The following is a 27540-nucleotide window of genomic DNA, read 5'->3' as shown; positions in this document are numbered from 1 at the left end:
CTTTTCTAACCGACGAGCGTCTGTGGAGAAGCGGCTAGTTCCGTGGTGGCCTCGTGGGTCCCGCCGGTTTAGTCGCTTGCACGACCCTCTTCACGACCGTCACCATGGAGGTGTCACCACTGCAGGTATAGCTCGTGAAAGGGGCGGTCGTGGAGGTTCAGCGCGGCCCGGCATCTCTCTGGCTTCAGGCAAAGGGTTAGGCTCCGGGGCTGTGGTCCGATCGCTGCCGGCTGGGAGCCGGTATTCCGCGTCGACCGGGTCTCCTGGGCTCGGCGGGATCGTGAAGAGGATAACACCACTTTATGGTGCTAGTATTGAAGTATTATCGGCTACTCTGGCTTCTGGGGTGTTGGGTTCTGTTTTACTGTCTCTAGGGTCAGTATTCCACTGGTATGTATTATAATGGTCCGCGTGTGACTTTAAGCCGCACAGACAGATGCTTTCCTTTCCTTCCCTCCCGTTGAAAATGAGATTGATTGCCCCTGACCCTGGAAGGTGCAGAGCACTGCACGACGTTCCTATTGACGAGCCGGCAGGCCCGAGTTGCTTGGAATATGTCCCTTCTGTATTCAAAACGTTAACTTGGCCAAGGATCGAATCGATGGCCTTCCCAAACTGATGCTGAATAGAATCTGTTATGTGCCTGGGACATAGCGGGCACTCAGCAAATATTTGTGAAATGTATGAGAGAAGTGGGTGTATTTTATTGATGACATCTAAAACATTCAAGGAAACTATTTTCACGTCACGTGCACTTAATGTATGTTTATTCAATCCGACCCCTGGGAGCTTTGCTGCAAATTAACTTAAATTGCTGTGTTTGTACAAAACGATGTCAGCTCTACCAATACCTGGTAAGAGATTGTGATTTGTTACAGTGGGTAAATCATTACGGTGGGTGTTCTGTTTTTGTTTTTGTTTTTGTTTTTAATAAGCCTCTGATTAAAAAACCCTTTTCTACAATTTTCTAAAATTGCTAGCCTGTAAATGAAAATATGCTAATCAACAAAACAAAGAAAAATGAAGATGCTAAGAAAAGACTGTCTATTGAAAGGATCTATCAAAAGAAAACCCAACTGGAACATATTTTGCTCCGCCCAGACACCTATATTGGCTCCGTGGAATTAGTGACCCAGGTAAAACCACGTAATGAAATGCAGTTACCAAGTAGTTAAGATGTATACTTTTCCAGGTTAATTTGCTATATACTTCAGGTATTTTTAGTGTCACTAGAACCAGCCTGAGTTATCCTATGTATATTGTAGTATTTAATCCAGAAGACTTTACAGTAATCATAATAAGACAGAATAAATGTAGGGTAAAAGTAACTATATTTCTTTGCCTTATTTCTAGCAAATGTGGGTTTACGATGAAGATATTGGCATTAACTACAGGGAAGTCACCTTTGTCCCTGGGTTGTACAAAATCTTTGATGAGATTCTAGGTAAGTAAATTCTTTCACATAAAGATCAATCGGTCAAATCCTTCATAAGAAGTATCATTTCTAGCAAACCATGTAGCTGGCAAAAGTGGGGCAGTTTACTGGAGTCTAGCGATTTGAATTCTTTCCTAGAAGCAGCACTATGAATAAATGTTAAATTAATACCTGGGTAATATTACTCCTGTGCTGTTTTAGATTTTTTTTTCTTTCTACATCTTAATGTTTTTAAAAATACTTTAATTGCTTACAAATGTGTATTTTCTTCCAGTCAATGCTGCAGACAACAAACAAAGGGACCCAAAAATGTCTTGTATTAAAGTCACAATTGACCCGTAAGTCTCTTGCATGGTCTTTTGTTTTGTTATAGCTCATTGTTACTGTTAGTTGCATTTGCTTTGCCTTGTACTAACATTGGCTTTCCCACACCCCCCCCCTTACTTGCAAAAGTACAGAAAAGCAGAATGTTACAATGAACAATCTGTGATAACTACCACCCAGATCCAACAGTTATCAATACTTTGCTATATTTGCTTCATCTGTATTTTTTCTAAGTCATTTCAAAATAAATTACAGACACTATGACACTTCATCCCTAAGTATTTCAGTAAGCATCTCCAATAAATGCTCTGTCTAAGCATTCTGGAATCTAGAGCTTTTTCTTCTCATGATGCTATTCAAGTTGGAAACCAGCAGGTGGTGATAGAGAATAATTGGATCTAATGTTTCTGGTTATAAATGCTGGGTGTCCCTTTATGGATACACGGGTGCATGTTTCACCTTTTTATTAGCCTGCTCAGTTATGGCATAAACTATATTTTAGGTTCTTTGGAGGAAGTGTGTTAATGATGTATTTGACTGCTCCGAAGGACTTGATATCATAGTCTTTAAGAAAATGAGCTAGTTTTAGTCTTTTGTAGATAATCTTAAGCACTACTCGGAATAAGATCCATAGTGTGTGTCTGGTTATACCTAAAACTGTACTATCTTCTGAGAATTAACATAAAGTAGCTAAGAGAGAAATAATTCCAAATAAATTTTTACCATTTTATTGGCCAGCAGGGAAGTTTACAATTGCTAATGTTTTTCCCTTTCATATTTGTTTTGCAATGTGCTTTGTTGGGTGGGAAAGCTAAGCAAGCTAGGGACAGTACAGATGATCCTCTTCAAAGCAGTATAATAGGGGTGCCTGGGTGAGTTGGTTAAGCGACAGACTCTTGATTTTGGCTCAGGTCATGATCTCACAGTGATAAGATCGAGCTCTGGAGCCCTGGAGACCAACGTCAGGTTCCACACATAGTGTGGAACCTACTTGGGATATTCTCTCCCTCACTCTGCCTGTCTCCCGCTTATGTGTGCGCTCTCTCTCTCTCTCTCTCAAAATAAAAAAATAAATAATTTTTAAAAAGCAAGCACTATAATAATATTGTTCCTGAATTTTGTCCTTTCCATTGGGCCTAAATCATTTCCCTTTGTTTATCCTAACATTTTAAAATTTCATATTTTTTTAGCATTATCGCTGTCTGCCCAGGTGTTGGAAAAGGATTCATTCTTTTTTCCTCTTGGCTCCTATTACAGGAGTGTCAGGAACTAAGCATGATGGGAAAGGTAGTTCATGCTGAATTTCAGAAGATATATACATGAAGAAGAGTCAATGAAATTGAGACTTGTCAATTTATAGATTTTAGAAATAATGATATTTAAATATGAAAATACTAAGCACTAGTTTACATCTGTTTTACAATAAAAGTTTCTTCTTTTCTTAGGGAAAACAATCTAATTAGTATATGGAATAATGGGAAAGGTATTCCTGTTGTTGAACACAAAGTTGAGAAGATGTATGTCCCAGCTCTCATCTTTGGACAGCTCCTAACTTCTAGTAACTATGATGATGATGAAAAGAAAGTAACAGGTAGAGTATTGAGGAAAATAAAGAACATATTGGTTGCTGAAAAAACACATCTTTTAAATGACTGTGGCATAAAAGTTAGAAATACTGGAATACATCTCTATAATTGATTAACACTGACAGTGATAGCAAAGTATTTTACATTTATTTTCTCAGGTGGTCGAAATGGCTATGGGGCCAAATTGTGTAACATATTCAGTACCAAATTTACTGTGGAAACAGCCAGTAGAGAATACAAGAAAATGTTCAAACAGGCAAGTAAAGAAGTATTTTGTGCCTCCATTATAAGTTGTACTTCAGTGGGGTGCCTGGGTGGCTCAGTTGGTTAAGTATCTGACTTAGGCTCAAGTCATGATCTTCCGGTTCATGAGTTTGAGCCTGGCATCGGGCTCCGTGCTAACAGCACAGAGCCTGCTTAGTATCCTCTCTCTCTGCCCCTCCCCTGCTCATTCTATCTCTTTCTCTCTCAAAAATAAATAAATAAACATTTAAAATAAATGAATAATACTTTAGCAATGTATAACAGCATTAATGGTTGGTTTAACTCAACAAAATTTATAAGCTATTAAATCATGGAAAATTATTCATGAACATATATTAGGTTATTTTTTAGGACTTGTAAATTTGTGTTTAGTTCTAGTTCGTTGTGAAAAGACTTGAATTTTTTCTCTTTCCTATTTTTTACTTGACAGACGTGGATGGATAACATGGGAAGGGCTGGTGAGATGGAACTCAAGCCCTTCAATGGGGAAGATTATACATGTATTACCTTCCAGCCTGATTTGTCCAAGTTTAAAATGCAAAGCCTAGACAAAGATATTGTTGCACTAATGGTCAGAAGAGCATATGATATTGCCGGATCCACTAAAGATGTCAAAGTGTTTCTCAATGGAAATAAGCTGCCAGTAAGTATTTTCTGGGGTGTTAAGGACAATGAAAGACTTTATGTGGTCATCATCAGAGGCAACACTGATTTTTTTTCTCATTATATATATATATACATTTTTTTTTTCCTCTAATCGCTTCTTGGATACACTCCTGAAAAGAAAACAGTATGCCACATCTTTTTACTTAGCTCTTTTAAACTCACTAAAGGAAATGTCATTCTCAAACAGTCTCCTAAATAAATCCTTTTGTGCCCTTTAAGACCATTCTCTTATGCCCATTAGTGAACATTATTTCACTGGTTTTGAAAAATCCTCATGGTCTATCATTGAATACTTTTTACAACTTTTTTCTAATACCATAACTTTTAATTCCTGTGCAGGTAAAAGGATTCCGTAGCTATGTAGATATGTATTTGAAGGATAAGGTAGATGAAACTGGCAATCCGTTGAAAATTATCCATGAACAAGTAAACCCCAGGTGGGAAGTATGCTTAACAATGAGTGAAAAAGGCTTTCAGCAAATTAGCTTTGTCAACAGCATTGCTACTTCCAAGGTAATTTTATTTTTGTATTAATCATGATTTATCTTTACACAGAAGTGTTACTCTTTTATATAAAATGAATTTGAATATTTGGCTACCTTGGCATAAAGAGAGCTAAATTAAATTGTTTTCAATATTTGGTCATTATTATAATTTTGAGGATCCTAAGCTTTACAATTTGGTATTTTTCCCCATTAGGGTGGCAGACATGTTGATTATATAGCTGATCAGATTGTGACTAAACTTGTTGAGGTTGTTAAAAAGAAGAACAAGGGTGGTGTTGCAGTAAAAGCACATCAGGTATGGTATTTTAGCCTGTTTTTTTTTTCTTCTTCTTCTAAAGACAAGGAAGAAGAGAAGGGCTATAAATAAAACCTAAGTTTTTAGTGATGTAATGTCAACTTTTCCTGCAGGTGAAAAATCACATGTGGATTTTTTGTGAATGCCTTAATTGAAAACCCAACCTTTGATTCTCAGACAAAAGAGAACATGACTTTACAAGTCAAGAGCTTTGGATCAACCTGCCATTTAAGTGAAAAATTCATCAAAGCTGTGAGTACTTAGACGGATATAAGAAATAGAAGCACCTTGCTTTATTGTCCATTGCCCTTCCCAGCCCTGCAAAAACAAAGATTCCTCCCACAGGTCTTCTGCCTCTGAAAAGGAAATAAAAAATAGCTTTCACCTCACTGGTCTTACTACAGCCTTAGTTACCATCCATATGCTTAAATTTCCCCATTACATACCACCATTTCGTTTAGATCACTTCTGAATTCAGCCCATTTAACTGCTTTCCAAACATTGAATGCCTAACGTTGCCTCTCAGTTGACACATACAAAATTGACTCCGTTTTCGTTATACTCACTGACCTCTATACAAAGAGCTTCCCCAAAAACAAAACTATTTCCTGTTTTAGTAAAAGGTTCCAACTAAACACTAGTAAAAGTTTGCATAAACAAAGGTGGGAGCCTTCTCTTTACCCCCCTGCCTTTTCTCTAATCCAACCAGTAAGGTATCCATCTTTGGGGTACCTCAATAGCTTCTCACTATCATCTCTTTTCTGTATTACTATAATAGATTTTTGATGTTTATAACATTTCAGTCCTTTTTTTGTAGTGCTCTTGAGTAATCAAATAAAAACAGTTCAAATTCTTTAATATGGCCTATAAGACCCTGACATCTCCAACCTCACCTCAGTGCAGCTTTTTCCTATGTTACCTAAGCTTCATCCTACTGGCTTCAAATTACTCAGAAGCATTAGTACTCTTCCTTCCTTACAGCTTTTTCACATGGTAATCCTGCCTGGAATGCTCTTACTTAGCTAACTACTTTAGATCTTCAATGTCATTTCCTTAGGAAAGCCTTTACTTTCTACCCTTCTCCCCAACTAAGTTGGTTCCATTATAACAGTGGACGTACATTATTAGATATACCACACTTTTCACTTATCCATAACACTCATCACTCTTATAATTTCTCATTTTATTTCCATCTTCCTTGTTGTATCTTAAAGTCCATGAGGACAAGGACCATGACCAATTTGTTTTAACCGCTAGATCTCCAACATGGATCTCAGTGCCTAGCACAATGTTAAGTGTGTAGTCAGTATATATTTATGGAATGAATGAGCCCAAAGGAACCAGTTCCCTCAGTTATGATAACCTAAGACAGGAAGACCTGTCATCCAATGTCTGGAAATTATTTTTTTGCCTCTTTTTAAATGTTGAATTATTATTATTTTTATTTTTATTTTTATAGGAGCTCACTTGTATTCTAGAGTTCTGACAGAACTCTTCTTCCCTAACATGAATCTTCTCATTTTCAGGCAATTGGTTGTGGTATTGTAGAAAGCATACTAAACTGGGTGAAGTTTAAGGCCCAAGTCCAGTTAAACAAGAAGTGTTCAGCTGTAAAACATAACAGGATCAAGGGAATTCCCAAACTCGATGATGCCAATGATGCAGGTACACAACTAATAATGTTTCCAAACTTCAAAACTTTTGGCTCAGTTATTTGTTTTACTCATTAACAGCATTTCCTTTGACATGTAATATTCAATGGGATATTTTTACTTGGTTAAAAATCAACCAATTTGGGGCGCCTGACTGGCTCAGTCAGAAGAGCATGCGACTTTTGATCTCAGGGTCATAAGTTTGAGCCCCACACTGGGTGGAGATTTACTTATTAAATAAATAAATTAACTAACTTTATAAAAAGGCATCACTTTAAAAAAAAATCTGCCAATTCCCTGTTATTGAACAATTAGATCACTTCTAATTTTTGGCTATTACAGTAATGTTGAGATGACTTTTAAGAGTATAAAATAAGAATATCTATATAGTGATCTATTACCTAATGTAGAGGAGGAAAAAGTTTTCCTCAGCTCTCTTAAGTCCCTGGCTGGGTCTGAAAATTAAACTGATAAAGACAGGTTAATAGATGAAAAGCATACAAATTTATTTAATATAAATTGTACTGGACACAGGAGCTTTGGGTCTTCATAGGAAAATGAAGACCCAAAGAAATGGTTAAACCTGAGGGGTTTTTTTACGTCAGGTTTGAGGAAGAGTGAAAAGATATGATAAGGGCAAAGAGTATGAACTAAGTATAGTAAATGGGGAGGAAGCTCCGTGAGGCCTGTTCGTTCAGATTCTTTTCAGTGTCACTCTGGGAGATAAGAATGTTCCTTTTGACTCTGGTATATGGAGGGCACCTCTCACATGAGGGTTTCATGATCTGTTTCAATTCAGCTTAAAATATTCAATATGCCACGTGCCCTATTTTGGGGTATTATGTTCTGAACCCCATCACTAACATTTTTTAACATAATATATCAAATGAATGTTCTATAACAGTATAAATATCATGAGAAATGAGTCTAAGAGGGATGCCTGACTGACTCACTCAGTGGAGTGTGTGACTCTTGGTCTCAGGGTTGTGAGTTCAGGCCCCATGTTGGGTGTGGAGATTACTTAAAATCTTTTTTAAAAAGAAAAAGAAATTAGTCTAAGAAACTAGGACTTTTTTTTTTACTATGAACTTTAGTTCTAATATATATCTACTTATTAGTGTTTTATCATAAAACTATTAATAGCACATCCGAGTTAGTATATTTGAGGTTCAACTAAATGTGCCAAGAATTTAATTTGTGTATTTTTATTTTAGGGGGTCGAAACTCCAATGAGTGTACACTTATCCTGACTGAGGGAGACTCAGCTAAAACTTTGGCTGTTTCGGGCCTTGGCGTGGTTGGGAGAGACAAATATGGGGTTTTCCCGCTTAGAGGAAAAATACTCAATGTTCGAGAAGCTTCTCATAAACAGGTAGAACCATCTTTAGAATCTAAATCCAGTTTTATAATACAGGATTTTATGCTCATACTTCATTCCTTCACTGGCATTTTGAAATATATTTCAGATATTTATTATTATTTTAAGAAATTGGGTACATTGTAGCATATCTTAACAGATCTTTCTGACTTTACCTAATGTATAGGCTAATAACTGAAAATACTGAAGCTCAAGAAAACCCAAACAATAGTGTCCTATTTCTTTGTTCTTTTCAAATTTATAAACAAAACATTACCTTTTTTTGGTATATGTCTATTTCAGATCATGGAAAATGCTGAAATTAACAATATCATCAAGATTGTGGGTCTTCAGTACAAGAAAAACTATGAAGATGAAGATTCATTGAAGACTCTTCGTTATGGGAAGATAATGATTATGACAGATCAGGTCAGAATTGCTTTCAAATATTTTACATTGTTAACACTAAATTAAACATGTCTTACGGTTATTGCTTTCCTCCTATGTAAGGAAATTACTTAACTTGGAGCTATAATCATCACATATATATATTACATACTAAATGAGCAGATTTTCTTTTTTTAATCCCCATAGAAAAGTTTTTGAGAAATTACCAGTAGGTCAATCATTTGTTTTTGGTCTCAAAATAATTCTTTTGTGTTTTGGCTTTCCAAATATTTCTAGGACCAAGATGGTTCCCATATCAAAGGCTTGCTGATTAATTTTATCCATCACAACTGGCCCTCTCTTCTGCGGCACCGTTTTCTGGAAGAATTTATCACTCCTATTGTAAAGGTATATTAACTTCTAAATTACCATAATGGATATTTTAAGGCCCTAGTCAACCCTTTATACGCTTATAAGCCCAGTGGTGGACAGTATACAGGGGACCTAGGAGTATACAAAACCATAGCAATATCTTCTTTACCACAGGTGTCTAAAAACAAGCAAGAAATGGCATTCTATAGCCTTCCTGAATTTGAAGAATGGAAGAGTTCTACACCAAATCATAAAAAATGGAAAGTCAAGTACTACAAAGGTTTGTAAGAAAACCCGTATAGAACTTCTTATTTTGTTATATACCATTGTACAAGATTATATGGAGTAACTTAGTATTCTTGGCTGTATAGGTTTGGGCACGAGCACATCAAAAGAGGCTAAGGAATACTTTGCAGATATGAAAAGACATCGTATTCAATTCAAATATTCCGGTCCTGAAGATGATGCTGCCATCAGCCTGGTCAGTTTGAGTTCTGTTTCATACATACATTCTGGTTTTGTAAATCACTACTTTAGCTAGTCAATTGAAACATAAATTTTTATATAATAGAATATTTTATAGAATATGGAATGTTTTTGGTAAGCATATCTTAGAGAAAGGGACCATATGTTTGCTTAGTTTGTATACAAGAGATATTTTAGAACCTATTCGTATCAGTTTTTTCTAATTTGTAGGCCTTTAGCAAGAAACAGATAGATGATCGAAAGGAATGGTTAACTCATTTCATGGAGGACAGAAGGCAACGGAAGTTACTTGGCCTTCCTGAGGTAAAAAATCTTACATATCCTACAAAATGATGACTAGTTATTTCAGTAAAAAATTTAATAATGGATAACTATATAAATGTGATTGTTTAGACTACTACATAAATGTTTGTGGCCTGAAAGAAATTGCAAAAGCAATGCACTTTTTCCTAATTGTGTAGCAATTACATTGGCTTTATCTTTAAAACCTGTAAAATATGTCTGCATAATTCTGTATCTTTGAGAGACTTAAGAATTATCATAGAAATAATATGCTGACAATAGCCAAATTATGGAAAGAGCCTAAATGTCCATCAACTGATGAATGGATAAAGAAATTGTGGTTTATATACACAATGGAGTACTACGTGGCAATGAGAAAGAATGAAATATGGCCCTTTATAGCAACGTGGATGGAACTGGAGAGTGTGATGCTAAGTGAAATAAGCCATACAGAGAAAGACAGATACCATATGTTTTCACTCTTATGTGGATCCTGAGAAACTTAACAGAAACCCATGGGGGAGGGGAAGAAAAAAAAAAAAAAAGAGGTTAGAGTGGGAGAGAGCCAAAGCATAAGAGACTCTTAAAAACTGAGAACAAACTGAAGGTTGATGGGAGGTGGGAGGGAGGGGGGGGTGGGTGATGGGTATTAAGGAGGGCACCTTTTGGGATGAGCACTGGGTGTTGTATGGAAACCAATTTGACAATAAATTTCATATATTGAAAAAAAATAATATGCTGAAAGATTTTTTTGGTGTTAAATATTGTTAAGACCAGTGATCTTTTTTTTTTTTTTAATCTTTTTTATTTTAAACTAGATCATGTAATACTCTCTTTGGTCCCTCAGGATTACTTGTATGGGCAAACTACCACATATCTGACATATAATGACTTCATAAACAAGGAACTTATCCTGTTCTCAAATTCTGATAACGAGAGATCTATTCCATCTATGGTGGATGGTGAGTTCCAATTCGTTAGCCTGTTTCTATCATACACAGAGATCAATGTCCAGAAATGGCTAAACTGAGGATACTAATATTTGCACTTCTTTCATTTTGAAGGTTTGAAACCAGGTCAAAGAAAGGTTTTGTTTACCTGTTTCAAACGGAATGACAAGCGAGAGGTGAAGGTTGCTCAGTTAGCTGGGTCAGTGGCAGAGATGTCCTCTTATCATCATGGTGAGGTAAACACAATCCATAATGTTTCCAGAAAGCATTATAACATTAATACCTGTAATATCATTTTCCAAACACTTAATGAGAGTACTTAGTGATATGAACACTGGTTCATCCACAGTAGAGGACAATTTGCTGAAATCTGTCAAATTATGAATGTGTTTACCCTTGGACCTAACAAATCTATTTCTAAAAATGATATCCTGATAGGTTACTCATAAATCTGCAAAGATCAATATTCAGAGATATTTAGTGATGTTTAATATAACTGATTCTAAAATTTAGACATCGAAAATGGCTATCAATTGGCAAATTGTTTTAGATTGTGACACATCTATGCCTGGAGTCAATGACATAACTGAAGTAAATCTGTGTGTACTAATGTTGAGAATATCCAGCCCATTGTGTGTGCAGAGAAAATGCCAAAACAATACCTTAAGCAAAATGTCTACAAGGGTGTCCTCCCAGTTGTTAACTTTGGTTATCCCTGTCAATTGAAAAGGACAACTGTTCAATTTTTTATATGTCTGAATTGTTTGACTTTACACAAACATATTCCTTTTTATAGATTTTGTGATTAAATTCCATTTTTGCATTCACCATATGTATACATATTTTTAATGTTATTAGTTTTTGAGAGAGCAAGCAGGTGAGGGGCAGGGTGGTAGGGGAAAGCCATGGAAAGAGGATCCGAAGCCCTCTCTACACTGACAGCAGCGAGCCTAATGCAGGGCTGGAACTCACAAGCCATGAGATCATGACCTCTCCTGAAGTTGGACACTCAACCCAGGCACCCATGCATTCAATGTTTTATTTATTCTTGAGAGAGAAACAGAGGCAGAGCATGAGTTGGGGAGGGGCAGACAGAAAGGGAGGCACAGAATCCGAAAGCAGCCTCCAGGCTCTGAGCTGTCAGTACAGAGCATGATGTGGGGCTCAAACTAACGAGCCGCAAGACCATGACCTCAGCTGAAGTCAGATGCTTAACCAACTGAGCTACCCACGTGCCACAGTTTCTAGTACTTTAAAATGTAATGATTGTCTTGCTTGTCACTTTTAATCAAAATGTTCACACAACAAACATTTGTTGAATGCTTACCATGCACCAGGTATATATTTAAAAATCAAATATGTTCTTTACTTCAAAGTATAATCACAATTTAACCAGAGGACCAACACGCATTCACGCAACTACAGAATAAAGTGATGCATGCTAGAATAGAAATGAGCAAAGTGTTGTAACACAAAGGTGGAAATATTTCATTCTGCTGAGGGTGAAGAGAAGAGCTATGCCTTCAAGGTTAAGTAGGACTTGATAAAAACTATTAGAAGGCAAGAGCCCTCAACTTGGAGCCAGAAGTCTTAGGTTTAGGTACGTCTGCCATGTATTTATCTGGGAAGAATCAATAAACATCTATGCCTCATAAAACCGTACACAATTATAGTGAGGTTTAGTTATAATGATATTTTTATTATTAAGAGCCTACAGATCAGATTAATGAATCTTTTTCCACCTCCAGATGTCACTAATGATGACCATTATCAATTTGGCTCAGAATTTTGTGGGTAGCAATAATCTGAACCTCTTGCAACCCATTGGTCAGTTTGGTACCAGGCTGCATGGTGGTAAGGATTCTGCTAGTCCTCGATACATCTTCACAATGCTCAGGTGGGTATGCTTTCAATTTCTAGTGAATTGCCATTTCTAATTTTGAAATAATTAGTTGGCCAAAAATATATAAATTCAGTTAATCAGAAAATGTGCTTTAGATGTAAATGCTTAGAGTATTAATTTTTTTTAACTAGCTTATTAAAGTTTAATTATGCTACTCTTTATGATCAGTAGAAAGTCTAAATTCTATTTCAGTTTGACAGCCATGACTTTGAATTTCTTAGTTGTTTCCTTGCCAAACTAAATGTTTTTACTTCCGTCTCTTATGTTTTCTTCTCTTTCATCCTATTGAGCAGTGGTTCTCAACCAGGATAGATTTTTGCACTGCCACCCCATCTCCCAGAAGACATAGTAGTGTCTGGAGACATTTTTGATTGTCATGACTAGGGCAGCTGTGCTACATCTAGAAGGCAGTGGCCAGAGATACACCCTATGATGCATAGGACAGTCCCCCACAGCAAAAAATAATCTGACCCATAATGTCAATGCTCAGGTTGAAAAACCGTGCTGTGGACTTGGAGTCAGAGTAAAGAGTTTAATTCCTCTGAAATACCACAGCTGAAATCTTACTTCCTTTCTAAGTCTATGGAAAGTACACTATGAATGGTCGATTTTCAGCTGTCACCTTATTTAACCTTCCAGCAGCATTGGATACTTAATCACTTCACCCTCCTTGAAACTCTTCTTTATTTGGACTCTAAAACACTAGACTGTTGGCTTTCCTCATTCGTCTTCTTGGCTGGTCTTTCTCATCTTCCCAGCCTCTAACTTCTGGCCTGCCCCCAAAGCTCCTTCATTAGCTCTCTTTCCACTAGCTACACTCAACTTCCTATCCATGGATGATAGCCCATCCATCTAGACTCACAGTCCCAACCTGAATCTCGTAGAGCTGCCTACCCTCTCAAAATTTACTTCTTGGATATCTTATAAGCATCTCAAACCGAAGTCCAAAACAAAATTCTTAGCCTTCCTGTCTCAGTAAATGGGATGCTATCGTTCTAATTCTCAGACTAAAAACCTTGTAGTCACCTTTTTTCACATTGGTATCCAATTCATCAGCAAATCCTATGGGTTTTGCATTAGAAAAATACTAAGGCATTCTGTTTACCTAAAGTATTTTAATATAGTCTACCATCCTTCTTTCGTTCTTTATCCTTCATGCTTCATCCTTATAGTAGCCAGTTGATTTTTTTTAAATAGGCCACTCTGGTTCAGAACCTTCCAACTGCTTCGTTTAGAGCAAAATCTAAAGGACCTACATGATCTATGTGCCCACTCCCCATATGGTTTGATTCCATCTCATACTATTGCTGTTCCGAACACACCTGGCCTCTGCCTATACACAAATGTGCCAAGCACACCTTTCAGGTCCTTTAACTTACTGGTCCCTCTGCTTACACTACTCCTTCTCCAGATAACCGCATGATGGCTCATTCTCTCAATTTCTTCTCTGCTCTAATATTATCCTTTCAGAACGTGTGACCGTTCCTTAGCACACTCAATCACTTTTACCTACTTTTTCTTTGTTCTTAGCATTTACCCCACCACCTGACAAAATGTATGTGCATTGTCTATCTCCCTGTAGTAGACTGTGAGCTCCTTAGAGACTTTATGTCTGCAGTGCCTAGCACATACAAAGCGCTCAATAAATACTGTTAAACAATTACTGGTCAGCAATTAAAGCCAAGGTAATATGGAAGGTTTTATGCATAGATATGAGACAATACTTGTCCTTCACAAGTTAAGTATCAAAGCCAGTATTTTTATAAAATAACATTCTTTGATTGTTTTCTTTAGCCCTTTGGCTCGGTTGTTATTTCCACCAAAAGATGATCATACATTAAAGTTTTTATATGATGACAATCAACGTGTTGAACCTGAATGGTACATTCCTATTATACCCATGGTGCTGATAAATGGTGCTGAAGGAATCGGTACTGGGTGGTCCTGCAAAATCCCGAACTTTGATATTCGTGAAGTTGTAAATAATATCAGGCGTCTGATGGATGGAGAAGAACCTTTGCCAATGGTAAGTATTCTGTGTGTATCAGGATCCTTCGTTTTCATCTGGTTTCAATTCATCAGGCTATATGATTAAAGAGGACACATAAAATTTATTTCATACTTTAATATTCATTAGATTTATTGTTTAATGCTGTGGGGATTTCTGTTTTTAGTGTCACATTTAGAAAACCTGTTCTTCTTTAAAATACCAATTTAGCTTCCAAGTTACAAGAACTTCAGGGGTACGATTGAAGAGCTGGCTCCAAATCAATATGTGATTAGTGGTGAAGTGGCTATTCTTAATTCCACAACCATTGAAATCTCAGAACTTCCCATCAGAACATGGACCCAAGTACGTAACTGTGGGGTTTTTTTTCTTTGATTTTTATGATCGAGGAAACACTTTGTACTACAGCTTGTTAAATACTCATAAGCCTGTGTTTTAGACACTTAACAAAAAGATTATTCTATCTTTCTTTAGACATATAAAGAACAGGTTCTAGAACCCATGTTGAATGGCACTGAGAAGACACCACCTCTCATAACCGATTATAGGGAATACCATACAGACACCACTGTGAAGTTTGTTGTGAAGATGACTGAAGAGAAATTGGCAGAGGCAGAGAGAGTGGGACTACACAAAGTCTTCAAACTCCAGACTAGTCTCACATGCAACTCTATGGTATGTCTTATTTTATGAGAGATCCATATGTTTCGATTTGTATTAAAGATCCACCAGTTTTAAAAGGATATCCTAGAATACTTTTATATTTCCGAAGAATAAATTCATTTCTCTAAAACCATTAAAGTTTAGCCAATTTATCTGTTCTTGTCTCTAATCTTGTTTTTCTTTTCTAGGTGCTTTTTGACCATGTAGGATGTTTAAAGAAATATGACACAGTGTTGGATATTCTAAGAGACTTCTTTGAACTCAGGCTTAAGTATTATGGATTAAGAAAAGAATGGCTACTAGGAATGCTTGGTGCTGAATCTGCTAAACTGAACAATCAGGCTCGCTTTATCTTAGAGAAAATAGATGGCAAAATAATCATTGGTATGTTTTTGGAATAATAACTGTCTATACAATTATGCCAAACTTTAAACATTTTTAGAGAGAATAATAGTGGGGAGGGAGGGCAAAATCCATTTAGTTCAACTGGTTACTTATACAAGCATTTATTTTAAATACCTAGGCATTTATAGTTTGAAAAAGATAGCTCTTCTTAGACTATCTTGAGAAATCAATATTTAGTTGACATTTAGAATAGAGAGCTAGAAAAAGTACCTGTGTAAAGAGAAGAGAAGTTAGGTCTGTCTGATAGGGAAAAAAAGAGACTAGAAGGAAGCTTATAAATGGCTTATATTACAAGTAAATTGTGTACTGAAGACTGAGTTATGTCTCAGAAAAAATTTTTTTTAAAAGACCTTCTAGAAGCACCTAAGTCAGGGTTTAAGTAACCAGGAAGTAAACAGTTTTGATAAAAGCTGGAGCATAAGGAAGGTTAAAAGAAATAGCTCAACCCTGTCCAGGGCTAAGTAGGAAAGCTAGGTAACTAACTTATGGGTTATAGGAGCAAGTCCCAAAACATGGCAACATGAGTTCCTTGTGATCACAGAATAATTTTCTGGTGGTACACAAAAATGTTTAACTTCATAGTTAAATGTTCAATTTCATGAATATTTTTAAAACTAATAACATTAACTGTCAGCTCCCTAATTTCATAAGACTGTTGCTTAAGGCGAGGCTAAAATGAGTAATATTGGACATGACTCAAAGAAAACTAAAAGTAAAGGTTGTATTTAGATGAAATAATGTGATTATCCAGTCTTCTTGAGTATAAAAATGTAGAGGGCCTAAACATGTAATCTGTATCAAATTAATTAATAAAATATGGCACTCAGAAATTCATTCTGAAATATCAATATCCCTCAAAGAGTAATAAATTGGCTGTAATAGTCCTTGGAAGAGAAAAAGGAAATGGATGCAGCATGGAGAAACCAATGGTTGGGTTGGTGGCACTAAAAACTTGCCCAACGAAATGTTGAAACGTTAATAAGGGAGTATAATTGACCTAGAGACTTATCAGAAATAAAGGTATGATTGTCTTCTATTCTTTTAAGAGTTATGATTAGGTTAACAGTCTCATACATGATTTGACTGCCTGCCTTGTGGTAATTTACATCCACAGTGGTTTGGGGAGAAGACTTCTCTCTATACCAGGATATACAAATTTATGTAAGACAAAGACCATTTAATTTTTAGTTTTAATCTTTTGAATTAATATGGTACAACTCATGCTCAAACCCATTATCTATGTTTACTTTTATTTTAATAGAAAATAAGCCAAAGAAGGAATTAATTAAAGTTCTGATTCAGAGGGGTTATGATTCTGATCCTGTGAAGGCTTGGAAAGAAGCCCAGCAAAAGGTAATCTCTTGGTTAGCATTTTTCTATGTTATCAAAGACTGTGTATAATCTGTCTCTGTTTCACATGTCCTGTTAAAGCTACATTTTAATTCCTCCTTTAGGTACCAGATGAAGAAGAAAATGAAGAGAGTGACAATGAAAATGAAGCCGAAAAGGGTGACTCTGTAAAAGATTCTGGACCAACCTTCAACTACCTTCTTGATATGCCTCTTTGGTATCTCACCAAGGAAAAGAAGGATGAACTGTGCAAGCTGAGAAATGAAAAAGTGAGTTATTGGTAGAGGGTACATGTCGCTTAGTTGTTTTAGTAGTGAAAGTAAAAACTGCTTCATGAAAATTATGTACTATTTATTTATGCCCATAAATTAACTCTTAATTTTCTGACTATCTTATGAAGGAACAAGAGCTAGAAACATTAAAGAGAAAGAGTCCATCAGATTTGTGGAAAGAAGACCTAGCTGCTTTTATTGAAGAGCTGGAGGTGTGTCGTTTATAATGTCTGCGTTAGAGTTTTTGTTTTATTTTTTTAATTATTTTTAAGGTTATTTATTTGTTTTTGAGAAAGCGAGAGCGAGCATGGGAGAGGGGCAGAGAGAGGCAGGGAGAGAGAGAATCCCAAGCAGGCTTTGCACTGTCAGCACAGAGCCCGATGTGGGGCTCAAACTCACAAACTGCGAGATCTTGACCAGACCGAATCAAGAGTCAGACGCTTAACAGATTGAGCCACCCAGGTGCCCCAAGAGTTATTATTAATGAAATAGTACATTCCAGCAGTATACCTCTTTGTCAAGAAATTTCACAATTGGCAAATAGAAAGGATATAAGAGGCATAAGGAAACATTCCAAGATAACACATAAAAGAACGGATTGTTAGGATAAAGTAAATGATACTGGGAAGCATACTACCTAGAAGGTTTTGGACAAAGAGAGCAAAGGGCAAGAGCTGATTTCTGACTTATTGAAACTGAGAAGATAAAGAATTTAAATGTGTAAGAAGACCAACCCAGTCCCCCAAGTCAACCTAAAAGGACAAAGATACTTACCTTCAGGATTAGCTAATCAGTTTCAGAAGATACTTTGTTACCTAAATCTCACTAATTTGCTTTGTTTTCCAATATTACTTTAAGATAAGAAAAGCATTTCATAAACTAAGTTATAATGCTTACCATGCAGTTTTATATTATTACACTTAGGTATGGATGTACAAGTAGAGTTCCACCCTTTCTCACTTCTTATTTAAGTTTACAAATATGTATATATGTACCTATGTATTTTATCCCTAACCCAGTTTCCCCTTTTTATCGTCAGCAGTTTAAATGGTGGAATCAAGAGTAGAACCCAATCTTCTGTCTCCACACTTGTCAAAGTGGGCCTTAGTTATATATTCACTATTATTGGTGATATACTTAGTTGTATAGTTTATCACAAATTTACCTTAAGATGTGGGGTGCCTGGCTGGCTCAGTCAGAAGAACATGTGACTCTTGATCTTGAAGTCCTGAGTTCAAGCCCCACACTGGATTTAGAGATTGCATACATACATAAAATTTTTAAAAATTTTTATATTAAGATGTACAGATTGAAATCAGTTTGACTATTGCCTTTTATTCTATTCCTATAACTAGCCTAGATTTTGTATTGTCTTTGTTGGCTTATAAACTTGCTTTCTTTTACCCCTTTGTAGGCTGTTGAAACAAAGGAAAAACAAGAAGAGCAAATAGGACTCCCTGGGAAAGGGGGGAAAGCAAAGGGGAAAAAAATACAGATGGCTGAAGTTTTGCCTTCTCCATGTGGGAAAAGAGTCATCCCCCGAGTGACCATAGAGATGAAAGCAGAGGCAGAAAAGAAAATTAAAAAGAAAATTAAGGTAATACTCTTGAAAAGTTATACACTAAAATACTTGAAACCTATTTCAACTTAAAATTGAATAAATGATATTATAAAATTTCTAAGCCCATAGTTTGTAAGTTATCCTATATTTAATCAAAACTTGTCTTTCCTGTGAACCTAATTTTTTTTTTTTTTTTTTTTTTTTTTGGTGTTTAAGTATCTTGAAAAAGTCATGCCCATACCTTTATTCATAGCTCTTAACCAAAACTTAAAGAAAAAAATCACTCTTTGACCAGATATATATTTGTATATTTGACCTTACATTATTCCAAATAATAAGTTGACAGAACTTGACCATCTTTGTCTTGCTCTCTCTTATTAGAGTGAAAACACTGAAGGGAGCCCTCAAGAGGATGGTATGGAACTAGAAGGTCTGAAACAAAGGTTGGAGAAGAAACAGAAAAGAGAGCCAGGTATTAAAACATTTTAAGTAAAATTATAGAGTTGAGATTAAATTTTGTCTGTTACCTAGTATATTCTGCATACATGTTCAGTACTAACATGATGGAGGACTATGTCTGAAGTTTACTTGAACCTCCCTAACACTGTCCTTGGATTTGATTTATTTTAGAAGAGATCATTTTGAAATAATTCGTTAATTTGGCAACTTGAATTCCTTAGTTGGGAATCTAAAGAAAACACACTCAGTTTATTAGATTTCACTTTCTAGCCAGTTAAAAGGCCTTGATGTATATTATATAAAGCTTCTTGAGAACAGTGAGCACATCTTAGTCATGTTTGTATTACCCCTATAGTTGAATACCATATAACCATGTCTGGGTTATAAGTAGCACCCAGTAAATTAAATTTAAGAATTTTACTACACAGGGACGCCTGGGTGGCTCAGTTGGTTAAGTGTCCGGCTTAGGCTCAGGTCATGTCACAGTTTGTGGGTTCGAGCCCCTCATTGGGCTCTGTGCTGACAGCGCAGACCCTGGAGCCTGCTTCAGATTCTGTGTCTTCCACCCGCCCCCCCCACCCCTCTCTCTGCCCCTTCCCAGCTTGTGCGCGCTCGCTTGCTCTCTCTCTCTCTCTCTCTCTCTCAAAAATAAATATTTTTTAAAAAAGAATTTTACTAGCCATTTGATTATGCCCTCACTGAGTATCTACTTTTTTTAAGTTCTTCATTAAGATATTCACATACCAGGGGCGCCTGGTGGCTCAGTCGGTTAAGTGACCGACTTCAGCTCAGGTCATGATCTCACAGTTTGTGGGTTCGAGCCCCACGTCGGGCTCTGTGCTGACAGCTTGGAGCCTGGAGCCTGCTTCAGATTCTGTGTCGCCCTCTCTCTCTGTTCCTCCCCCGCTCACACTCTCTCTCTCTCTCTCAAAAATAAAAAAAGATTTAAAAAAATTAAGAAAAAAAAATTCACATATCAAATTCATCCATTTAAAGTATACCTTCAATCATTTCAGTATACTCAACAGTTTTAAAACACTTTTTTGTCCCAAAAAGAAACACTTTACCCATTAATGGTCACTCTCTCTGTTTCCTCCCAATTTCCCCTCCCCCTATGCAATCATTAATCTACTTTGTGTCTCTAGATTTACTTACTCTGGACATTTCATATGAATGGAATCATATATACGTGGTCTATTGTGCCTGGCTTTTTTCACTTAGCATACTTACAAGGGTGGTCCATGTAGTAACATGTATCAATACTTCATTCTTTTTTATTGCCAAATAGTATTTCACAGTATGGATATACATTTTATTTGTTCATTGGTTGATAGGTATCTGGCTTGTTTCCACTTTTTGGGTATTGTGAACACTGCTATGAACATTCACATATAAGTATTTATGTGGACTTCATGGGTTTGTTTGTTTTTAAGTAGGCTCCACGCTGGGTGTGGAGCCCAACCCAGGGGCTTGTACTCACGACTCTGACATCAAGAACTGAGCTGAGATCAGGAGTCAGGTGCTTAACTGACTGAGCCACCCAGGTGCCCCCGTGGACTTAATGCTTTGATTTCTTTTGGATAGATACGTAGGAGTGGAATTGTGTGGGGTGATAGGATTTTTTATGTTCAACATTTTGAAGAACCCTCTGCACTGTTTTTCAGAGCAGCTGCACCATTTTACATTCCTTCCAGCAATGTAGAAGGGTTCCAGTTTCTCCACATCTTCACCAACACTGTTAATTCATTGTCACTCTTTTTCATTCTAGCCATGCTAGTGGATATGAAGTGGTTATCTCACTGTGGTTTTGGTTTGCATTTCCCTATTAGCTAATGATTGAGTTGAGTATCTTTTCATGTTGCTTGTTGGCCTTTTATATTTCTTTGGAAAAATACCTATTCAGACCCTTGGCCCATTTTTTAAAAATCTTTTTTCTTAATGTTTATTGAGAGAGAGAGGGAGACCCAGAATCTGAAATAGGCTCCAGGCTCTGAGCTGTCAGCACAGAGCCCACCTAGGGGCTCAAACTCCCCGCAAGATCATGACCTGAGCCGAAGTTGGATGCCCAACCGACTGAACCACCTAAGCGCCCCTTTATTTTTATTAAAAAAAAATTTTTTTTTAATGTTTATTTATTTTTGAGAGAGACAGAGACAGAGCGCGAGCAGGGGAGGGGCAGAGAGAGAAAGGGAGACACAGAATCTGAAGCAGGCTCCAGGCTTTGAGCTGTCAGCACAGAGCCCAACGCGGGGCTCGAACTCACGAACTGCAAGAACATGACCTGAGCCCGAATTCAGTTGCTTAACTGACTGAACCACCCAGGCACCCACCCCCAAAAAATTTTTTTTAATGTTTATTTATTTTTGAGAGAGAGAGAGTGTAACAGAGTGTGGGGGTGGGGTGGGGGGCAGAGTGAGAGAGAGACACAGAATCTGAAGCAGGCTCAAGGCTCTGTGCTGTCAGCACAGAGCCCTATGTGGGGCTCAAACTCACGAACTGCCATATCATGACCTGAGCTAAAGTCCAACACTTAACTGACTGAGCCACCCAGGCAGCCCGCCCATTTTTTTAATTGAGTTGTCTTTTGTTGTTGTTGAGTTTATTGTAAGATTTCTTTATGTATTCTAGATGCCAGTCCTTTATCAGATACATAATTCTCAAATATTTTCTCCTATAGATTATTTTTTTTATTTTCTTGATGATGTCCTTTGAAGCACAAGTTTTGTTTTGTTTTTTTAACTTTTCAACCTCTAAGAACAGTTTATTCTATTGTTTTTAATGTAATTTATTTTTTTAATTTACATACAAGTTAGTTTAATTTACATACACACACACACACACACACACCACATCTTCTTTATCCATTCATCCATTGATGGACATTTGGGCTCTTTCCATACTTTGCCTATTGCTGATAGGAAGCACAAGTTTTTAATTGTGATGAAATCTAAATTATCTTCTTTTTTTCCTTTTGTTGCTTGTGTTTTTGGTATCATATCTAATCTTTTGCCAAGTCCAAGGTCATGAAGATTCACCCCTATGTTTTCTTCTAAGAGTTTTAGTTTTAGCTCTTACTTTTAGGTCTCTGATGAATTGTGAATTAATTTTTGTATGTGGCATTAGGAAGGAGTCCAACTTCATTCTTTTGCATGTGGATATCCAGTTGTCCCAGCACCATATTGAAAAACCTTTTTTCCCTATTAAATTATCTTCACCCTTGTCAAAAATCAGTTAGTCATAAATATTAAGGTTTATTTATGGATTCTCAACTCAATTCCTTTGATTGATCTGTAAATCTAACCTTGACTGTCTACTTGTTTTTACTTTGAGATAGCATGTGCGAGAGGGGGAGAGAGGCAGAGAGAGAGAGAATCTCAAGCAGGCTCCATGCTCAGTGTGGAGCCCGATATGGGGCTCAATCCCACAACCTGAGCATGACCTGAGCCAAAATCAAGATTCAGACACTCAACCAACTAAGCCACCCAGGCGCCCCAAATATCTACTTTTAATAGATAATGTGTGCTCAGTTCTGTGGGGAATGAAAAGATGAATAAAACAGATGAAAACATCTTAGTATCAAACTAAAGAAGTAATAAAAGCATGCCAAATTGTGCAAAATTATATTAACTTTAAACCTAGCTAGCAGTCGGTTAGCATATAAAACCAATGAATCAGTTGAATGTTTTGAGCATTCATGTTCCCATTACTCTCAAATAATGTGAGGGCACAAGAAGTGGGAGAGCATGGTGTTTACCTTCAAGAGGTTTATCAAGAAAGTTAAAGCAATATATACTAGCCATTGTAGGAACTGAGAGAAAGGCGAGATCAGTGTGGGTGCATGTACATTGTAGAGGCTTTGTGAGAGAGGTAAAACTTGGGTTACAGTCCTGAAGAGTGGATAAGATTTAGGTATTCTAGATTAGGAAAAGAAAAATGGGCATATAATATGCATGGGACAATGAGAAGACCTCCTCAATGGGGGCCGAGGGGCACGCTCATATTGGGAAATAGTAAAAAAAACAGAACAAAAAAACTTAAACTAGATGATGGAGAGATAGAAAACCAGATTGTTGGAGGATGCTGGATAAGATTAGATTCAACTAGGAAATCTGACGTAGATAGGTATACTGACAAGAATATGAAGGATGGTATAAGATCAGTGAGGGTGCTGCCCTTCTCTTTGGGCCAGGACTAGTGACTTTAAACCTCCTTACTCGGCCGTTAAACACCTTCAAGGTTTCATCCTAGCCATTCTTTTCTGTTTGAATTGTCTCCCTTGCCTTGACTTCAACAATAACCTTCTGTTGATCTTGCATCTATTCTTGCCCCTTTCCAATCACTACCCTGCAACCTGAGAGAACTTTTTAAAATTCAAATCTGGTTATATTGGTTCCCTGTTTAAAACAAAATCCTTGGGGTTCCTGAATGGCTTAATCCGTAGAGCATGCAACTCTTGATCTTGAGGTCATGGGTTCAAGCCCCACATTGGATGTACAGCTTACTTAAATAAGTAATAAATAAAAATTTAAAAATGTAAAGGCTTAACAAGACCAGCCTCTCTCCCTGCAACTTCTGTTTTCTAGCCATAATGGATTTCTTTCATTTTCCTAAATGTACTGTTTTCCCCACAGGTCCTTTGTACATGCTATTTTCTGCGCTGTAATATTTCATTACCCACTTGCCTTCAACTAGTTCATTCTAAACTTGAGGTCTCAGCTCAAGCATTTCTTGGAACAGTCTTCTTATTTAAATACATACACACATGCCTCATACCCTACATAGACACATTATATTTATTTATGGGATTAGATGACCAAGCTATATAAGCTCGATAGGAAGAGGGACTATCCGTTTCCATTCACCGTTGTATTCTCAATACTAGCACAGAGCTCAATAAATACTTGAAAGATGGATGGATGGTAGATGGAGAAAAGTGTGGCTAAGAATATATGAAAGTGGTTAATTCCTATCTCCCTTCTAGGTACCAAGACAAAGAAGCAAACTACGTTGCCATTTAAACCAGTCAAAAAAGGAAAGAAGAGAAACCCCTGGTCTGATTCAGAATCAGATATGAGCAGTAATGAAAGTGACTTTGATGTTCCCCCACGAGAGATAGAGCCACGGAGAGCAGCAAGTAAGCACAAGCGAACAACATGCTAGATATGTTGCAAGATCTGGGCCAGTGTATTTCAGGGCACAAATCCCAGAAATTATTATATACTAGAGCGGTAATTACTAAGTTTTTAAAAAACTACAGCATCTTTTAGGATATTAAACTAAAGCTTAAATCTTCATGAATTGTTATAGCAATCTGTGAATTACATATTTCTGTGCCCCTCTTTTATTCTTTGATGTATGTTTTTTATAGCAAAAACCAAATTTACAGTGGATTTGGATTCAGATGATGATTTCTCAGATTTTGATGAAAAAACTCAAGATGAGGATTTTGTCCCATCAGATGTTAGCCCAGTTAAGACCAAAACTTCCCCACCAGTGTAAGTATCTTCTCTAACATGAATCTTATCATCGTGATTATTGTCAATAGTCAATGATACATTCTTTGACACATGTAGAATTGGTTGTCAGGATGTTGATGGTTTCTTCTTTATTCTAGACCTACTAACAAAGAACTGAAGCCACAGAAGAGTGCCACATCAGGTATGTATTTAATTAAAAATAGTGAGATGTCTGCTTCACTGGGGCACTTGGGTCTAGTGGGTTCTAATCTGGACTACGTTATCCGAGTCCTGCCTTGGAAGATAAATGTGGGTTCTTGTTAGCATTGCGTTGATGTTGTTCATTAGGGTTAGTTTTGCACAGAAACAGGTTCTATACTTAATATACTGAAAGTCATCACATGCTTGCTGGGTGCTAGAGGTACAAAAAATATCTGCTGATGAAGAATCCAGAAATTAGAACAAAGTTGTAAGAGTATGTTTTAAATATTCTAGAAAAGTCACAGACTTGGTATTTAAATGGGAACTCAGAGAAGGAAATGGATTTTTGTGTGTTGCTTATATGTGCTATTTTCCTTTCCATTTGAAGTAATGGACCTTGATGCTGGTGGTGCCAAGGACAGTGTACCACCTTCTCTAGATTCTCCGGCCGCTGATTTCTCAGCTGAAACTGAAATCATAAACCCTGTTTCTAAAAAGAAGGTAGCGGTGAAGAAGACAGCAGCAAAAAGTGAGCCTCAGTCTTTCAAAAGGGTTAATGTTAGGATTAAGAAGCTGGCTACCACAAATGAATTCAATTTTTTATTCCCAAAAATTACTATTAATATTGAAATTAAACCTTTCCCAAGTGAAAGCAAATATTTAGATCTTTGTGATCAAAACTGGTGGTCAGAAGGTCTAAAATCAGCATATATCTCAAAATGCCAGGTGTTATCTATCTCATTATCTATGACAGGGATAAGGTTTATAAACAGTTGCAAAGGTTTAATGTAAAACATACCTATAAAAAAATTAGATGCTGAGGCTCCTGGATGGCTCAGTTGGTTAAGTGTTCCACTCTTGATCTCAGCTCAGGTCTTGATCTCAGGGGCATGAGTTCAAGCCCCGCCTAGTAAAATAGGAGCCTACTTAAAAATACTTAAGAATAGTTTTGATTCTCTAATGTACTTTCAGCTCTATTAGATTTTTTCCTATGTTAAATGTAAGCATTCAACAGCTTGCTAAAGAAAGTCCACAGTAGAATAATCCATCTAGCGTGGACATGATGAATGAATGCCTGTGTTGACTTGCAGGTCAGTCTTCCACCTCCACTACAGGTGCCAAAAAAAGGGCTGCACCAAAAGGAACCAAAAAGGAGCCAGGCTTGAATTCTGATGTCTCTCAAAAGCCTGATCCTCCCAAAACCAAAAATCGCCGCAAAAGGAAGCCATCCACTTCTGATGATTCTGACTCTAATTTTGAGAAAATGATTTCTAAGACAGTCACAAGCAAGGTGAGTATTTATCCTAGTTCGTCTGTTTGCTATAGCTGTTTTAAAATGCATAATTAAGATTTGCTCTTAATCTGACACATTTTTTAAGAAAATAAATTTAAATCTCCTAATCCATTTAGCTTTTACTTACTGTATCACAGTTACATTTAAAAATATGCCACTTAGTCAATGAGAGACTAGCCTTAGATCTATTTCTTACTACTTATTAGAAGGTGGGAAACTTCTTGAATTATAGTCTGTTGATATAGTTTTTCCAGTGAAATGTTGCTGTCAGACTAACATTGTGCAAATTACATGGACTTCCTCTTGTAGAAATCCAAGGGGGAGAGTGAGGATTTCCATCTGGACTTAGACTCAGCTGTGGCTCCTCGGGCCAAATCTGGACGGGCAAAGAAACCTATAAAGTACCTCGAAGAATCAGATGAAGATGATCTGTTCTAAAATGTGATTATTTTAAGTAATGGTCTTATTGAGCCCAAGACTGATTTTAGAGTTACCTGAATCCCTTAATTTCCTCCCTTCTGAATTTCATTTGGGGAAGGTAGTTTTAATGCCGAATCATCAAAGTGAAGTGTGTAAAGCCCAAGTATCCCTTCCCTTTTTATAATACTGTCTAAATAGTGACCACCTCATGGGCATTGTTTTCTTCTCTGCTTTGTCTATGTTTTGACTGTCTTTTCTTTTGTCTTTAGAATCTGATTTTAAATTCTTCTGGACTCTAGAGATAGTTGTGTGGTCACTTCAGCATAATACAGTTTACTGACCATTCATTAAGCTAAAATTGTTATAAAAGTGTCTATTCTGTCTCCTTTCAGTTTCCTACTTTCCGTAAATATGAGATAGAGCATGATTAATTCTGTTTTACCTTAAAATTTAGGTAATTTTCCATCAGATAGAACTTTATAGTTCTAATACAAATACTCCCCACTCAGCCTTTTATGTGCTGAATTTCGGCTCAAGCAATTACTCATATTCTTTATATCCTTTTGAATATTAGCAGAGGCTGAAGAAAACACCTTGGCTGTGTCTGCATAACCTCAACACAGTCAATAGGATGAAGAAAATTAGACCATAAGTTATGTGACTGTCTCAGCTCTTGACTTGTCCCCTTGGGCTGTCTCCAAGTCCAAATCTCCCAAAGAACAAATGTCTAGGGAGCACTGGATTGCAGAAAAGTGGAGGACAGCATTCAAAGATCTTCTATGAGTGCCATACTCAGCAGTGAGCAGTTATAACCACTTTGGGAAATCTCTATAATTTTCAACTTACAAACTTTTTAAGGCCTTTCTGCATTTTTACATGTTGTGTGACTTGAGTGGTATTATCAATGTTTTTGTAAATATTTACTATGTTTTTCCATTTCACTTAATTTCAACAATTTTGTACTTTAATAAAATGTTCTAAACATT

The 27540-nt window shown here is 36.8% G+C and overlaps 1 protein-coding gene across 1 annotated transcript; it reads left to right on the top strand.

Annotated features, from left to right (window-relative positions):
- TOP2A (DNA topoisomerase II alpha) lies at positions 1-27501 on the top strand. Its single transcript, XM_042916138.1, is given in 36 exon segments — positions 1-125; positions 981-1136; positions 1354-1444; positions 1710-1773; positions 3205-3350; positions 3504-3601; positions 4040-4252; positions 4615-4788; positions 4975-5076; positions 5190-5210; positions 5212-5328; positions 6603-6741; positions 7943-8100; positions 8389-8514; positions 8770-8880; positions 9019-9124; positions 9216-9325; positions 9541-9633; positions 10460-10574; positions 10677-10798; positions 12311-12459; positions 14260-14491; positions 14684-14818; positions 14948-15148; positions 15325-15520; positions 16803-16894; positions 16996-17160; positions 17292-17375; positions 18578-18760; positions 19106-19196; positions 24165-24317; positions 24552-24678; positions 24798-24841; positions 25229-25369; positions 25932-26131; positions 26444-27501. Coding segments are annotated over 36 exon segments (4605 nt in total). The 5' UTR covers positions 1-104; the 3' UTR covers positions 26573-27501.
- The last annotated feature ends 39 nt before the right edge of the window (positions 27502-27540 follow it).

Source organism: Panthera leo, chromosome E1, assembly GCF_018350215.1.
Source record: "Panthera leo isolate Ple1 chromosome E1, P.leo_Ple1_pat1.1, whole genome shotgun sequence".
In the NCBI taxonomy this organism is placed as follows: Eukaryota; Metazoa; Chordata; class Mammalia; order Carnivora; family Felidae; genus Panthera; species Panthera leo.
The sequence above is the reverse complement of the archived record's forward strand: the minus strand, read 5'-3'. Positions and strand labels throughout refer to the sequence as shown.